The 18,338-nt window shown below is 43.5% G+C and overlaps 1 protein-coding gene across 1 annotated transcript; it reads right to left on the bottom strand.

Annotated features, from left to right (window-relative positions):
* Positions 1-4,546: 4,546 nt before the first annotated feature.
* LOC113344932 (nucleolar transcription factor 1-like) lies at positions 4,547-5,795 on the bottom strand. Its single transcript, XM_026588804.1, has 3 exons — positions 5,659-5,795; positions 4,766-5,015; positions 4,547-4,681 (listed from the first exon to the last, which is right to left on the bottom strand). The coding sequence occupies exons 1-3, from the start codon at positions 5,793-5,795 to the stop codon at positions 4,547-4,549; spliced, it is 522 nt and encodes a 173-aa protein (XP_026444589.1).
* Positions 5,796-18,338: the final 12,543 nt, after the last annotated feature.

Below are 18,338 nucleotides of genomic sequence, written 5' to 3' on the forward strand. Positions count from 1 at the left end.
CCCAATCTTTTTTATAATTGCAAGAATCAAATCCAAAAGATCCATACTAAGAAGGGTAATCAACGTTCTAAGGAAGAAGATGAGCGTTTAAGTAAACTTTCCAAAAAAGAGCGAGCGGAAGAGAAAAAGAAAGAAAATGAAAAATACGATAAAGATGGGGATGTATGGAAAGTTTTTTTCAAAGATTGGGACTATTTGGCTCATTCGAAAACAGAGGTTAAGTATTATGCCAACTTGCAGAAGTTTATTGATGGTTGGAGAACGGATCATAAGAAGGTTGTTGAGTATTGCCTGAATACATGGTTGAATCCTTGGAATGAGAAGTTTGTTTATGCATGGACCAATAGATACAAGCACTTCAAAAATGAGTCTACAAGTCTTGCAGAGCAGTCTCACGGGAGTTTGAAAAAAAAATGGATCAAAATAGGGGTGGGGTAGTTACCGTACAAGAAGCTATTAACGAGCACGCAGAGAATGACCTAAGAAAAATAGTCACTCATATGGAGTTGAGTCAAGATCGTTTTTTGATGCAACACGTAAGGGACAAAGATTTGTAACGGTTGGTAGAACACCAAGTATCATGGTGGGAAATTAACTATATGATGGATGTGCTTATAGATTTTAGAGCTAAAGCGGAGGCAGGAAAGGTGATGAATACGAAGTGTAATTGTACAACCGATATTTGGCTCGGCCTCCCTTGTAAACATAAAATCTATGGGTACAAAGGTTTCATTCCTCTTCAAGATATCGATCCATTCTGGCAGCAACTTTCATTCATCCCAAAGCCCACGGGTTTAGCCGATGAAGAATTTGGAGACTTGGAGATTGGCAAGTACATTAACGAAAAATACCGAAAAATGAATTGTGCAGGAAGACGCATTTTGGTTGATAACTTGTGGTCGTCCGCCCGTACGAGCTTGGGGTTTGAAGAAGAGCCAATCAAACAAAAACCACCCGGAAGACCAACAACTAAAATGTCATTTAGAGAAACTGTTAACAATGACAAGGGTTGCGATAGAGACGTATCACGTCATGAGCATGTCCAGGTGGAATATGAGGAGTACGAAAAGTATTTAATTCCTAAGAAACGAGGTCGGCCAAAAATGCAAGAAAATGAGGATATGGATATTATTGAGCATGCGGTCGGTACCCAGCAAAGCCAAACTAGTTGTATGGTGACGATAAGAGGAATAAAGGGTAATCCTAAGACACCTAGGGATTCGCAAGGAAGACCACATCGTGTTTCTTACACTTTGTACAAAGAGTATACCGACCAACTTCCTTATGTCATCTTAGATCACCTTATACCCACCGACGACGTTGATGGGAATGGGAATTGTGGTTGCCATGTGGCAACCGAACAATTAGGGCATTTCGAGCAAGCCGACGAACTCAACCTCACCCAAATCGAATATGCAAGAATAAGAATGGCGGATAAACTTGTGGAGGAAAAGCAACTCTATTTAACCATGATCATGCAAGGGGATTCAAAAGAGAAAGAATTGAAGTTCAAAGAGTTAATATCTAACGTGAAATGGCGGAAGGGGTCGAAGACGGCCGGTTATAAGTTTTGGATGAAAATTCCTTTTGGCGGTCAACTTTTAGCGGACACATTCACTTGTGTTGTGATTGTATTCAACAAAGTCTTTCCGGGTGGCTCTTGTATGTACGTACCCTCAAGAACTAGGTGCGAGGCGGCGATAAAGAAAAGAAGAATTGTAATGGCACATGTCAACGATAACCATTACATAGGTTTGAAGATTTCCGAAGAATGTCCTCTACCACGGGTGGCCTATGGTTATTGGGGAGACTACACCAAGGAATGGACACACCATTACGAGTATGGAATGAACATGTGGAATGCTTTGGAAGGAACACCAAGTACAATGCCTGAACACGTTGACATGTGCGACTAAATGTTGAAGGATTTGTTTTGTTTTTGGAGCTTACTATTGTGAAGCATACTTTTTGGATGTTTATATTATCACTAATACTATGGTCGTTTACATTTAAGCAATTTTGGATAACGACTATTGTCTTATAAACTTGAGTCGTTAGGTAAGTATTCATTATATATAAACGACCCCTGTAGTCCAAATGTGATGGTCTCCTACATGTTTTGGAAATTAACGATCGTTACCGGGCCCATTAAAAAATGAACGACTCTTATCATAGATTGTCGAAGTCGTTAACTGATTATCAATAAACTAACGACTCCTGGATGTTGGTATGACGGAGATTTATTTGAAATAGGGTCGTTAGTTTACATAAACTCAACCCTAACGACTCCATAAATATACCTTCAACGCCTCTTTGTGGAGATACTATTTCCCAAAAAAATAGTCGTTGGGCTATTTTCTATATAAAGAATCAACCATTAACTGTTTAATAGAACTTAAAACAATCAAAGCATATCATTTTCTCAATGGAAAGTTCGTCATCAACTACCAATTCAATTGAAAGCATACATAGAAGATGCAAGCGACCAACCAAATAAATATTGGCAATGGAAGAAGAGATACGCAAAAGAAACATGCGACCTACTAAAAAACCATACACTTTTACTCCATATCCTTCGAAGGAAGAAGAAGAGATGCGCGAGGCTGAAAAACGAGGAAAATAACAAGCACATCTCCGGGAAGTATTCAAGAAAGTCGAGGAAGAGACCGAATGGGTTAAAAACTATTACATCGTGAAAGATCTTCCCGAAGAACATCAAGATGAGAGTATATTTTGGACTCAAGTTGGTTGGAGTCCTTTCGTCAATTACCACAAGAAACTACGCTATGATTATCTACCGTCTCATATTAGTGATAGGACGATTCACGTTATGAGATTGTGCACCAAGTACAACGAGAGGAGAGCAGTTTTATCACATCGAAGCCGCAATGGTAGTTTCCTCTCGCACAAAGAAAAGAGAATAACATGTAATGTAGATCAACTGTAATGCAACATAAAAATTTATTCCTATGCTACTATTTCCAAGTTTCTAGTAAGTGTCGTTAGCCTTTATATAGGTATTACAATGAATTCAAAAAATAAGTACTTACCACAAGCTTAAGAATGGAAGAGTCATCTCTAGTGTCGGCCGTAGAAGCAGAGGAAGATGCTTTGTTGCTCCTCCTACACGTAGTCTGATCAATCCTTATCACCCGACCGTGGGAGAAGCCTTCATATCATGGCATGTAATCATCGCTTACCTCGTGACCTTCATTAACATGCTCCCACCAGGAGATATCTACTCTACTAGTAGCCAAATGACTATTATTCCAATGCCCAGTCTTAGGCTCAGGTTCGTAAACAACAGCCAACGCCTTTCTGTCCGCCTTCCATTTCTTTAACTTATATTTGAACGGTGGTACATAATCCTCATCAGGTGAATCTTGAATATACCCAAGCTGACGCATTACTCTATTCGGATTGTTCATTGAGTATTCGTAAGGGTAAAACAGAGGGCCATGGTAATATGCAAGATCTAGGGGTCCTCCAACTCTATCTTCCTTATAGGGATCAAAGTTTACCTCTTTTCCTGTCATGTTGTCCAATTTTTGGCGCATGGCTAACAACTTCAACTTCTGAGTTTCCTCCTTATCCTTACTTCCACTGTACTTGTATCGAGTTCCTCTTGGTTTAGTGTTGTTCCATGTTGGCTCCAATTGGATGTCTCAATCGAAGAAAGGACATACAACAAGTATGTGGCTGCCGTCGCACGAACTTCCTTCTCAGATAATAGTTCATTGTCTACGTCTTTCTCAAGTGACCCCGCATACATCTTCCTAATTTCCTTAAGTGTAAACTCTTTCTTTGATTACTTCTTTCCCTTCACAAAAAGGCCATACGTCGTCTTTTCATCCCATCCAAACAACTTCTCCGTCAATTCATATATATTTTTCCAATCTAGGTTTTTCTTGAACTTGTCACCCGTGGATTTCCCCTCAACCTGCAATCCTAGAATCTGTTCTGCGTCTTCGGGTATCAACGCCGTCTCTCCAAAAGGGAATTGGAAAGCATCGACTTCGCCGTAAAACCTCTCAGTAAAACATGATACTGCATCCTTGTCATATGAAATCACGTAGTTTTGAACGGCAGCATACAAACCTGAGTTTTCAACAATGTCTCGCACTCTTGCACATTCACCTTCCAGGGGCCATTTTTTCATTTTTGCATAATAAGATTGGTGTCTCAAAAGACGCGTGGAATTCTTATGATCCTACGAAAGAAAAACAAATAGAATTAAAACATAAGAAATTAAATATCAACAAATCATATGAAAAGCAAAGTTGAGATCATAACAATTGTCTCATTGATGGTACATGCCCACGAGATATCATATCCAAATAGAACTTTGCCGCCATCTTTAGGTTCACCTCTGGCTTTCACACCGGGTAGACGAGTAAGCTTCAAACGCGTGGGTGGAACGTGTCGCGCACTCGGTGCATTTGGAACTTTCTTCTTGGGTTGTGTCTATGACTGTGGATGTGTTTGTGTCGCATCCTCCTCATCCTCCTGAATATCCTCCTCCTACTCATCATCATCATCATCACCACTACTTTCTTTCCTTACCATTTTCATCATTACCATCATCCTCATCCCCCTCTTCATCACCGCTAGCACCACCATTTCCATCCTCATCCTTATCCTCATCATTACCTTCATCCTCCTCCTCCTCCTGAATCTCCTCCTCCTCATTTCCATGATTACCACCATCACCACCATTACCATCATCATCATCATCATCATCATCATCATCATCATCATAAGCAACATATTCACCTCCTAAAGCAATTTCGTCATGTTCTGCGACTTCTTCGTCTATGCTTCCAGTTTCAAATATAACAGGAGAGGATGAAGAGGATAATTCAGACGAATCGTCACATGGGTCTCTGGGTTCGCGGATAAGTAAGGCTACCTCACTCGGTGTTTTTCCTCGTAATAGACCGACATTTAGGTATTTTGTGTTGCGGGGAGGTCTGGATGGAGGAGTTACCAGTGCAAGCTTATCTTTTTTATTCTTGCTACTCTAGGTCAAATACAACAAAACAAGAAATATCAAAGGGTCGTCAGAATTTTTTTTAAAAATAACGACTGTTTCATTATTTGGGACAGAGATCTGTTTAGGCATATATCAAAGGGTCGTCAGAATTTTTTAAAAAAATAAACGACCCTTTCATTATTTGGGACAGAGATGTGTTTAGGCATACCATAGGGTCGTCAGAATTTTTTTTTAAAATAAACGACCCTTTCATTATTTGGGACAGAGATGTGTTTAGGCATATCATAGAGTCGTTAATGAATAAAAAGGGTCGTCTATAAAAACTAGAACACAACCTAACTAGAGTCGTTTTCACATATTACTAATGGTTAACGATTTTTTATTAACTTAACATGCAGATCAAAAATCGTTAAGAAAAAAAAAATTTGTTAACGATTCTAACCTCTAAAAAAAATTACAGCAAGGATCGTTTTCTCCACCACCCTAATGGTTAACGATTTTTGATGTAATTTACATGCATCCGCAAAATCGTTAAGAAATAAAACCTAGTGATTAACGACTCAACTTCTGAGAATCCTATTTTCCCGATTCAAACCCTAATTTTTCAGTAGAACATCAAATTAAACACAAAACCAAGTTACAGTTGAGGGTTTTAGTGAACATACCTTCTGATCGGAGCCATTTCCTTCACCGGCTGATTTGATTTTTTGCTCAGTCTCTGATGCTCCTTCGTTGCATTAACTGCATCTACCAGATAAGGTATTTGATTTGCCTTTCTAACTGTGTGCTTTGTACGAGCCATGTTTGTAGAAGAAGTTAATCGTTAATCGTCGATTAAATTAATCGACGATTATGCGAAGAATCGGTTGAGAAAAAAAAATCTCGTCTGAGTCGTTAATGGAGAAGATGGAGGTGCAGAGAGAGGGGAGGGCAGGAGAAGAAGAAGAGTTTTGTTTTGAGTTGTGAATGGGGGCCTCACTCGATTAGTATTAGGATTTTAGGTTTACTTATTAGAGAAGGATAAAATAGGTATTTCACCCTCATTTTTGAAACCCCATATATTTTTGGGTGTGGGTATAAAATGTGTCATGGCTCCCAATTAGTTTTCATGCCTCCCAATTCAGCCCTGATGAAAAGCCATTAAAAAACTAAGGTGGTCAGTAAATACATGTGTTCCAGTATAGCTTGTGAGTCTTCAAGTTGAAGTCACTTGATCATTAATCTTGGTTTAACTAAAGCACAGTCTGCACCCAATTTGTTTTAAAATATTCAAGTTGAAATCTTTAACAAAAGAAAAGAATAAGTTAATAACCTTATCATATTCAGTACCAAAACGAACGAAAGGCACAAGTTCTATCTACCTTTTCCTGTCAGGCTTCTTATTCACATTCTAGACTTTTCTTTTCTAACAAGAAAGAGATACGAAATTAGTGTGCGTAGTTTCATCTTCTATAAAAACCTAATTCGCATAGCCTCTGCTACCATAATCCAAATTTGAAAACAAATCTGAGATTATATACATTCTGTTTGCTTGTCCAACCCAATTTAATAGTCTTCTTTTCCTAACATCACTATCCACTGTTATCATGGCATTCCAAGAGTTAGTCGTAAGCGGTTCAACTGAATTACTGAAAAATTTGACTTATGTTGTTTCCCAACAGATTAGTGAGGTTTGGAGTGTCCATGATGATCTGAAAAAACTTAAAGGAACCTTGGAGATGATAGCATCCGTAACAACCGATGCAGAAGAGCAGCAAGAGAAATCTGAAGTTGTTAAACTTCTGTTGAAATGGCTCGTGAATGTTGTCTATGATGCTGATGATGTTCTGGACGAGTTTTCTTACAAATCCATGCGTGAATTTGAAATGAGAGGCAATAGAAATAAGGTACAACTTTTTTTTTCATCCTCCAATTCACTTCTGTTCCGTTGCAAGATGGCTCGTCGAATCAAACATATTAACCAAAGTCTAGATGAAAGTTTTAAGAGCATGGGAAGATTTCATTTCCAAATTTCTACTCCTGAAAGTAATACTTATGATCACAATACAGTGCAACAAAACCGACTAATTTCATCCGTTGTAGATGAATCAAGTGTCCTAGGAAGACAGAATGATAAGTCAAACATAATAAAGATGTTAACTACACCTTAAATATCAACAACAACATCCTCCTCATCCTCCATAAATCCTAGACAACAAGAAAAATGTTGTGTCATATCCATAATGGGTATGGGTGGCTTAGGAAAAACTGCACTTGCTCTGTGTACACATATATCTCACTATCAGACACGTGTATATAAAGAGGTACGTGGAAAGCATGCAGGCCAAAAACATCAAAACATGATGGGTCACGAAACACCAAATAAACCCCGAGGAGGATCAAAAACATCAGGAAGGGAAGGAGAGAGAGAGAGAGAGAAATAGCAAAGGTAAGTTAATCCCTGAGAGGAGAGAAACATGTAAACCCCAAAAATCATTCAACTATTCGTGTAACCGTGAAGAACATAGTAGAACAACAAATCCTGTGGATGTAGGCCTTAGTGATGAACCACGTAAACCTTGGTCTTATTTACATTTCAGCACTTTACATTCATTTAGCTCCGCACGCGTTTGCTTATATGTTTTGTTTTCCTTAATACTTATATCCCATGCACAAACGCCACGCCTGGAGTGGTTGGAGGAGGCCATGATAAACCCGAAGGTTTTGAGCCAATGAATCAACACCAGGGTACCATCATCATAATCTCCCTAGATGTTAAAGATTGATTGTGAGCGTTCGGACACCACGTGGTTCATGTGCTCACAATTTGGCGCTAGAAACAGGGACTTCGTCCCGGTAAAAGATTTATCTTGTCCTGTGATTTCATTTTAATTTGGCATATGATTGCTCTGATTTTATCAGCTCGGACCGTATAGATCATTCGTCAACTGTATTATGTTCAAAAACCCACCTTTGGTCTTCGATAAGAGTTATTGTTCTAAGCGGGTTATTGTTCTAATCCATCAGATTTACAATTTTCGTATTTTTTATACTAAGGATCGCTTTTAATAAAACTCTAACCCGTAGTTTATAGCCTGCGGGTATTAATTCCCTCTTGAAAAATTGTATTTCGCCAACTAACCCGCTTCACGCGGATATTCCCGTTTCTGTTGTTTGAAATAACTTATGCAGAGAGAACGTGTTGCGAGTAAAGAAGGCAAGTTTACGCGAGATTTCAGTATCAACAAAAGGGCACGTGATGGAAAAGACGCAGGAAGCAGGAAAATCCAAAGCTTTGTCAAAAGAAACGCCCAGGACAACCCCGATCATCACCCGAAGCAAGCAGAAAGGAGATAAAGCTAAAGTGACCAATCGAAGGCAAGATACTGCAGAAATCACTTCACCCATGAACGCTAATTCAGTGGCAGCGGCGGCTCTCAGAGCAGCAACGATAAAGTACGGGGAGGCTGCGGTAGTTCCGAAGGCTGCGGAGGCTAGCAATACCTTCGCCATGAGTCAACTTAATCAACCAAGAGAAAGGGTGGATGAATCCAGAACATTCCAACCCGCGCACCTGCTAACCTTTGGAATGCCACTAACAAATAATCAGAATCAAACCATACCGGCGGCTCTGGCACCGCAGAGGGGCGCTCACTCCAATTTGGAAACACCAGCAACCGAAGCTGAACCCCTGCCACCTTTAGTACAGACCATGGAGGAGGGCGGCACCACGGCTGTAGCGGCACGCGCTGGGACTCCCAATCAGGGGTCCAACCAATCACACCGACTAATGGCTGAGCTAGAGGAACTGAGGAAGAACCAGCAGGTTTACGCAGAAGCTGTAGCTCTGTTGTCCAGAGAAAATCAAGATTTAAAGGAGCGGATTGCTCTAAGCATGAAGACCAGCCAACAACTTGATGAAGCAAGCTCCAAAGCACCAGAGCCAAACCAAGACTGTAGAGTCGTCCTAGCGGCCAATGAAGACGTGACAAGGAGACGTAGCGTATCCGACCCGGATTATGACGATGGAGAGTCAGACGGTGATGAGCTGAAGAATTTAGAGCACCAACGCGCAATGGAGGAACTACGAGATGAGATGATGGCAGAGATCAGGCAATTAAAAAATAAACAAGGTGGGGGAAGGTTAGAGGAGGTCATGAGAGAAGCTAACTCCACGCCCCTAACGCATCGCTTGGCCAACACCCCTATTCCACTGAAATGCCCTGTCCCGAGTTTCGAATGCTATGATGGATCCAGCGACCCTGCTGCACATGTTCGGTACTACAACCGTGTCTTAGCTAGATGGGGTCAGAACGACGCCGTACTCTGTAGATACTTCCCGTCAAGCTTGAAGGGATCGGCGTTATCATGGTTTGATAATCTGCCACCAAACTCCATCCACTCATATGACCAACTCGCAGAGAAATTCTTAAGAACATACATGTACAACAAGACTGTAAACACCGGGATGGATAAGCTCTTTTCACTAGCAATTGTCTACAAGGAAACCACGAGGGAGTACACAAACAGATGGCATAAGATCTGCCAAGCCATAGGGAGCGTGGACCCAGTGGTAAGCATCAACTGCTATAAATGGGGCTTAGACCGAATGAGTCCCCTATTTGTTGAAATTCACGGGAGCGTGCCCAAGACAGAAGGAGATCTCCGAATAATTATCGAGAAACACGCTCGACTTGAAGAAATTCAACGGGAAAACCCGAGGGCATATCCGCAGAGGTCTCACCGCACCAATTCAGCGGAACAAACCAATGGGGCCAAAAGGGGTTGCTCGGATGAGAGACCTCACGAAGATAGGAAGGAACGGAGGGTTGAACGAAGTACAGGCGACCGAAAATTCGAAAATCAAGTTTACACGAAACTCAACGCTAGCTATGCTCGTATCCTACGAGAAATCAAAGGGAGGGAAAACTTAGAGTGGCCATGGTCTAAGGGAAAGCATCCCCTGAGATCCGAGAAGTCTAAAGATTACTGTGAGTATCACTGTTTCAACGGACACCAGACCGAAAAATGCAAGAACCTTAAAATAATGATCCAAAAATTAATTGATGCGGGAGAACTCAAACATTACATACGAAAGGAGATTACCGAGGACAGATCCAAACGAACCAAACTAGTCCAACTTCCGGAAGAAAACCGAACAATCAACACCATCTCGTGTTCCGAAGCCACATGACCCTCACTCACAGCGCAGATTGGAAAAAGGTTACGGAAGCAATTCGAATACCGCTGCAAGTTATATAAGGTCGATGGGATAACGGTGGACGAACACGAAGAATGGATGGAATCTCCTATCATCTTCGATGCCGAGGATATCGAAGAAGATATGGAAGACCATAACGATCCCTTGGTCCTAACATTACCAGTAGCTGGATGTAACCTCAAAAAGATCCTCATAGACGGGGGAAGCTCTGTAAATGTCCTATTCTATGATGCATTCAAACGGATGAAGCTCCAGGATGAACAGTTGATGACCTCTTATCACACCATCTACGGATTCAATGGAGCAGCCACGAATCCCTTGGGAGACATCGTGTTACAGGTCAACGCAGGGCCCATGAAACTGGATACCCGATTCAGTGTGGTGGACACCCCTTCCCCCTACAACGCCATTATTGGACGACAATGGGTACACAAGCTCAAAGGAGTTGCGGCAACATACCAACAATATCTCAGATTTCCAACACCTGAGGGAGTAATGGAAATCAAGGGAGATCGGATCACTACGCGAGAGTTCCAGGACATCAGGATCATATCAACAACGAGCAAGAAGAGCAGCGAAAAATCCGAAGAGTAAAAAATCAAGAAACCGCGAAAGAGAAGGCCATAGACCTGTTCCTCAAGGAAACTACAGGGAAGGGCTTGACGAAAGATGATAATGTCCTAAGCACAGAAACAAGTACTTCAACAACCAGAGAAGAACAGAAACACGCTAAATAGCAATTAAAGAACGTCCCAGTCCTCGGAAACCCGAAGCCAGTGTTCACACCAGTGGAGACCGTAAAGGAAATCAACATAGGAATGGAAGAAAACCCGAAGATGATCAAAATCGGGACCATAATGGACGAAGGAAGGGAACATTCCTTAACCAAATTACTTGAGGAATACGCGGATGTGTTCGCCTGGAATCTAGGAGATATGCCGGGGATTGACCCAAAAGTAATCCAACATGAACTACGCATCAAACCGGGCACACCCCCGTTCAGGCAGAAAATACGAAAAGTGGCTCCAGAATATCATGAGGCGGTAGAAACAGAACTCCGGAAGCTACTAGATGCAGGATTTATCAAGGAAGTCAAATACCCTACCTGGATCTCCAACATGGTCATTGTTCCTAAGAAAAATGGAGGGGTTAGAATATGCATCGACTTTACTAATCTCAACAAGGCATGTCCAAAGGACAGCTATCCCCTGCCGAGCATAGATCAACTGGTTGAAGCAGTTGAAGGGTACGAAGAGCTGTCATTCATGGACGGATATTCTGGTTACAACCAAGTAGCCCTGGCAGAAGAAGATCAGCCACACACAGCGTTCTATACCCCACATGGCCTTTATTTCTATACCAGAATGCCTTTCGGGCTCCGAAACGCAGGGGCAACATACCAAAGGATGGTCGATGCTATCTTCAAGCCATGGATTGGAGGAACCCTAGAAGTCTACGTGGACGACATGCTCGTCAAAAGCAAGCTGCGTAAAAATCACCACCAGGACCTGAGGAATATCTTCGAAGCAATGAGACAGCATCACATGAAAGTGAATCCGGAAAAATGTACTTTTGGTGTCACCTCGGGGAAGTTCCTCGGGTATCTGGTGACGAAAAGGGGCATCGAGGTAGACCCAGCTAAGATTCAAGCCATAGTAGAGATGCCGTCACCAAAGAATCTGAAGGAAGTGCAGAAGCTCAATGGGTCCATAGCAGCGTTGGGCAGATTTATTGCACGGTCCTCGGACAAATGCAAACATTTCTTCAATATTCTTAAAAAAGGGAGAAGGTTCGAATGGACCGCTGAATGCGAGGAAGCATTCCAAAAAATCAAAGAACATCTAGCTTCAATCCCAATCCTGCAGAAACCAGACCCTGATGAAGTTTTGGCACTGTACATAGCAGCAACAGAGGACGCAGTCAGCGCGGTATTAGTCAAGACCAATACAAAGGTAGAACAGCCTATCTATTACGTTAGCAAGACACTCAATTCCGCGGAAAGAAATTATACTAAGATTGAACAACTCATCCTCGCACTGGTATGGGCTACCCAAAAACTGAGAACCTACTTCCTAACTCACCTTGTCGGGGTACCATGCAAAGCACCATTGGAAGCAGTCCTCAAAAGCACGGGAAAAGTGGGCCGAATAGCCAAATGGAACACCCATCTGGACCAATTCAACATCATTCATGAAATTCAACATTCTCAGAAGTCCCAAGTGCTGGCAGATTTCTTAGCAGACCTCCCCCTAGACAACGACGAAGAGATTAAGGGAATACCAGAAGCCGAGGAAGAAATCAAGGATCCAATGGATATCCTCGAACCTGCGAGTCATAGACAATGGGAAGTCTTTGTCGACGGATCTAAAAATAAGGAAGGAGCAGGAATAGGTATTGTCATTATCACCCCAACTGGAGAAAGGATTATACAGGCACTTAGATTGGAATTCAAAGAGCATACCAATAACATTGTTGAATACGAAGCTGTCGTACATGCCCTACGTATAATAATAGAGATGGGGGTAACCGATGTAAGGCTGACAAGTGATTCGCAGCTTGTCATACGGCAAATTGGGCTCGAGTATAATGTATACGATGACACTCTTTCAGCTTACATGGCCTTGGTCCAAACATTGGCATCACAAATCCCGAACATTAAGTTCCGGCACTTATGCAGAAGAGACCTCAGGCACGCGGATGCCCTAGCATATATATCATCCATGCTGAGGGATAAAAATGCCGAAGGTATTAAAATAGCGAGGGTATATGAGCCTTCGATTGCATCTCAATTCTCCTTCACTACCAATCAAGATGTGATGGAAGAAAATATCGAAGACCAGGTAGGAGAAGACATCCATAATGACTTTGATGAAGAAGACATCCTGTCAAGAGCAAATCAAGACGAAGACTTCAGCAACGAAGATGACTGGAGGGTGACAATACAGGCCTTTCTCGAAAAAGGAAGCTTACCTGCGGATCGGAAACTAGCTAGGAAGATGCTCTCCAAAGTGGGAGGATATGATCTTCGGGAGGGGGTCCTGTATAGAAAATCCTTCCTTGGACCATTACTATGCTGCTTGTCCCGGAAAGAGGGGCATCGAATTCTAAATGATATCCACTATGGTGACGCGGGGAATCATAGCGGCATGAGATCACTGGCTGACAAGGCAAAAACGCAAGGATATTACTGGCCGACCATGATACAAGATGCTGCGAGGATGTCCCGACGATGTGAAGAATGTCAGCGCTTCACGAAAAAAATCCACGCGCCGGCAACAAGGTTAAACTCTGTCGATAGCCCGTGGCCATTTGCAAAATGGGGCGTAGACATCGTCGGGCCTTTCATCGAAGGATCAGGGAAGAGACGATTTTTGATAGTAGCCACGGACTACTTCAGTAAATGGGTGGAGGCTAAGGCCTTGGCCAGGATCAGAGACGCGGATGTGTTCACTTTCATATTCCAGAACATCATTTGCAGATTTGGTATACCTGCGGAAATTGTATCTGATAACGGTAAGCAATTACAGGGAAAAAATATAGACATGCTCTTCGACACCTTCAAAATAAGAAAGAACAAGTCCACCCCCTTATACCCTCAAAGCAACGGACAAGCGGAAGCTACCAACAAGACCCTCGCCCTTATACTCAAAAAACAATTAGACGAGCATAAGGGAAGATGGTGCGAACAACTGCACAATGTCTTATGGGCATACAGGACAACACGAAGATCCTCTACCGGGGAATCCCCGTTTCTTCTAACTTATGGAGCTGAAGCAGTCATACCTACGGAAATCCTCATGCCAACCACGAAGACCAAAGCTTGAGAGAAAAACCTCACAACAGATATGATGTTAGAAAGGTTGGACGGCTTGGAAGGAAGAAGGGAAGTAGCATTGCAAAAGATGGAAAATTATCAACGAAGACTATCAAGGGAGTACAACAAAAAGGTAAAGCTACGGAATTTTGTAGAGGGACAGTATGTGTTGAGAACAATCCCACGGTATCAGCAAGAAAAGAAATGGGGAAAGTTAGCACCTACATGGGGAGGACCTTTTATGATCCACGACATTGCGGGAAACGGTTCCTACTACCTTCGTAATCTAAAAGGCGAGGTCCTCCGGCATCCTTGGAATGCTAAATGGCTCAAACCATACTTCCCATAGAAGCAACGCAGATTTGAATCTGCTTGGAGTGTACCAGAAGAAGAAGGGAGCCTGACCGCTCCACATGTTTTTATCTCTGGAAGAGGAATTGCAGACCTCAACTTATCAATCAAACAAGCTTTCAAATTATCAAGTCAGTGGAATCTACCTACAATATTGGGGAAAGTAGTTAATCTACAATCTCTCAGGGCTCCCCCATCAGTGTCCATAAGTGTAGGACCAGGGGGAAGGCACCCAGCAGAAAGAGATACCCAACCAATCTTAAGGCAACGGGTCGACGGAATGGGTGCGTAAATATTTTAATCCCATATCCTAGAACGTTTCCCCGGCCCCCACCGTCTGGGAATCCTCTGGCCCAGGATTCGCCAGCGGGGTGACAGGTCTCAAGACGATCACGAAGGTACCTTCCTTCAGTATCGCACTCAAAAACACTTAAAAACTTTTGTTTTGATTTTTCACAAATACTTAAAATAAAAACAAAACAACATTGTAGGTATATCAGGAAGAGGATTCATTTCATAAAGCGTGATTACAAGAAGTGAAAGGCCAAAGTCAAGGATACACAATCAAAAAATATTCCTTTTACAGGATCATCAGCAAAAAATATCCTTGTTACATGATTACAAAAAGTATAATGATGCCACGGATCCTACAAAACGCTGCGATCTCTACCTAAGTGGCGGCCCCATCGGCAGGATTATTCCGAAGACTTGATGGGACGCTCCCACCAGAAGAAGGGCCCGAGGAGCTGGGAAAGGCAGAAGGAACGGGACGACGAGGATAGTTCTTCACGAGACCATGTTCATTCCTTAGGCCAAGTTCTATCCTCTCCAGCATCTTGTTCGTCTCCTCAGCCAATTGACAACGAGCCTTGTGTTTAATAATTTTTGTCCGCTGTTGGGCTTGGGATAATAACGAAGATAGCCGATTCACTTCTCCAGAAGCAGCACCAACGGCCTCCTCGCGGGTTGCTGCTAAATTCTTGAAGTGATTGGTCTGTTCTTCCTGTTGCGCTAAGGACGATTGAGCCTTTTCAAGTTTTTCATTTGTGACGCGAAGGCGTCCCTCGAGCTCTGAAAAAGACAACACCACGGAGTTAGCGTAGAAAAAAGACAAGGTCACACTCGATGAAATGGGATTATACCTTCGACACAAGCCGAAGCCTCTTCATACTCATTAACAACCGCATCTCGCGCTTCATCAAGATGATCATATTCCGCGGATAATTTCTTATAGTCTAGTTGAAGGTTGGTGAGAGTAAATTGACAGGCATCTAATTCTACCTGCCTCATCGAGTCCATATGACGAAGGTGGTCGACCTCTTTATTTATCTCTGAGACCCCTTTGCTGAGTCTGTACATGCACACTTCGAGATTCCTCTCAGACTCAGCATGACGAGCTACGTCGGAACGAGACGCGGAAAGAGCATTGCTGAGAGCGTAGACTTCAGCACGAGCATCATCTCTTTCTCTGACAAGACAGAGCATATTATCCTGGACCCCTGATAGAGGAATGGATCGAGCCGTCTGTAATTCTTCTTCCAACCGCTGAATCCTAGATTCCAACAAGGAAGTGCGCTCACGGGCTTCCCGCAGACTATCACGGGTCCACAGCAGTGTGCCATTAAATAAAGCACGATCATGGTTGTACAGATTTTGCATGTCGACCATCTGAACATGCCGCGTGCGCCATACCTCAGCCCGAGCATCCCATTTCTTAGCTTCACTCTTAATTTTCTCAACCAAATCTCTAATACGAGATTTTTGCCGAACTCTTTCGTTTCGAAGCCATATCAGCTCGGGGACGCCACCCACTGGAGATAGGGTGGGGAGACTCAGACAGAACAACTAAGAGATAAAAGAATGACGACATACGGCGAGGGAAAAGAACCAAACCTGTGAAAGTGGAAACTTGGCTACGAGTTTTCTCTAACTCCGCGCGCACTGCAACAAGTTCTGACCGAAGATCAGCCTCTGCTTCACCCAGCTTTTCTTTCTCCTTAAGGCTTTTCTTCAGCTCTTCAATTTCCACCTCAGCCGCAGATAATTCCTTTTCTCGATGACGAAGCTTAGCCTCGAGCTTCAGAGATTTCGCTTTGAAGAACTGATACAGCACGTGGTTACAATGCTCGCTCCTCATCATCTACACATCAAGATGACAAACATTATTTCACCGAAGCGTCTGATCGTCACGTAGAAGTGTGTACGAAAATTTACCTCAAGCACACGCTGCTGCGGAAAGCCATATTGATACCCGTCGGCGATAGCCATCATATCGGCAACGGAAGTAGGAGGCTCCGGCACGAGGGTAGCTTCGGGAACAGTCAACCTTTTTCCCCAGGCTTCAGACACCTGCGCCTTTGAAGACATCTCCATCATGCGACGGGTATACGCGGTGGATTCCTTTTCCCCAGCGACCACAGGAGCGGGATGCGAGACAAACAGAAGATTCTTTTCCTTAAACCAATCCATGATGGCGTCCTCACCCTCAGACGTCGGCGACTGGGGAAGACTATCGGCGGGCGCGTCAACGACAGATTTTCCTTTCTATGACTCGACCCCCTCAGCATGCTCCTCCGCGCCTACATGCACAGCAGGCCCCTCCGCACCAACATCTTCTACAGTAGCATCCCCATTACCATCACCACCAAGAACATCCCAATCATCATTGGGGGAAAGTAAAGAGAAGTCCTCAGGAAAATCGAGGGCTTCGTCAAAGAACTCCCCCGTGGAATACATCCGATCAAAAGAAAATTCTTGAGAAGTGGGAAGGGTATCCGCGACATCACCAGCAGGGACGGAAACATCCCCGATGACAACGTCATCAGCCATCACAACTTTATTCCTTCCTTCATCACCAGCGTGACCAGCGAAGACCTCTTCTCCGACATTGATAGGGGAGGTACCAGTACGTTCCTCCCCATCTGTAATCTCTTCCTCAGCAAACTCTTCGTTCACTGGACTAGTAACCTCTTCTTGAGCCTCAACCTCGCCCATCACCGTAGTAGAAGACTGCTTCGGCCTAATCTTTTTCTTCTTCAATACCTGAAACCAACACCACAAAAAGAATTATTTTTCCCGTCTGATGGAAGTTCTAAAAAAGAAGCGCAGCTAGAATCTGCGTACCTGAGCAGCTGAGATATTCTTCGGTGGGAGTATAGCACCGGAACCATCCTCCTCGTCTCCCTCTATGACGTCCAGGGCATAAGGAAAATTCATGCCCGCGAAGTTCAGACGCCAGGGGCAGAAATCTCCATAGCGAACAGGAGGAGATTCGCGCGGCTTACTATTCTCGGTAGGCTGCCAACCGCGGGGACCGGGAATCCAACCGTAATCCCACGGACCAACTATCTCGATAACGGTGGCGTGCCACTCGTAATCATGATCGCGCTTGATCCTCTCTCGCGCGGGGAAGAGTTTCCGACGACTGGACGCCTCCGTGCCAGGAACATACTTCAGCTTGGCATCGCTGACCTCATTTAACAGACGAATCTCGCCTCGAGGAGCAGGGAGATTCCGAAGGCTGACACTCCACGGCTTGCGATTCCTACTATTGACGTAATCCCCAAAGGAGTTATTGAAATTCTCAGGAGTATACCATTCCTTCTCCATGGGATTGGGAACGTAACAAGTCATCGACGTTTCCCCCTTACTCCGCAGATAGCATTCCTTCAGGGCGCGGAGATAATTCCCCGATAGTTGGGATACGGAACGGCTATGAGTATTGGTGGAAGAACCCTCACGACTAGCGAGCACGTCGTAGTAGAAGGAATCACCGGATTTGTACAACGGCAGCATCAGACCAGCCTCGAATGCCCCAACCGTCGTTAACAGATGAAACTCATCGAATTCGTACTTGGAGATAAGCTCATACGTAATATCATCCTCAGGGGCATAGAAACGAACCCCGAAGGCTTGAAGCTCATGCTTTTCCTTGAATATTTCAAGATCGATATGCTTGAAGGTTACTTTTTTCCTGTTAA

The sequence above is a fragment of the Papaver somniferum genome, unplaced genomic scaffold (assembly GCF_003573695.1).
Source record: "Papaver somniferum cultivar HN1 unplaced genomic scaffold, ASM357369v1 unplaced-scaffold_80, whole genome shotgun sequence".
Classification (NCBI taxonomy): domain Eukaryota; kingdom Viridiplantae; phylum Streptophyta; class Magnoliopsida; order Ranunculales; family Papaveraceae; genus Papaver; species Papaver somniferum.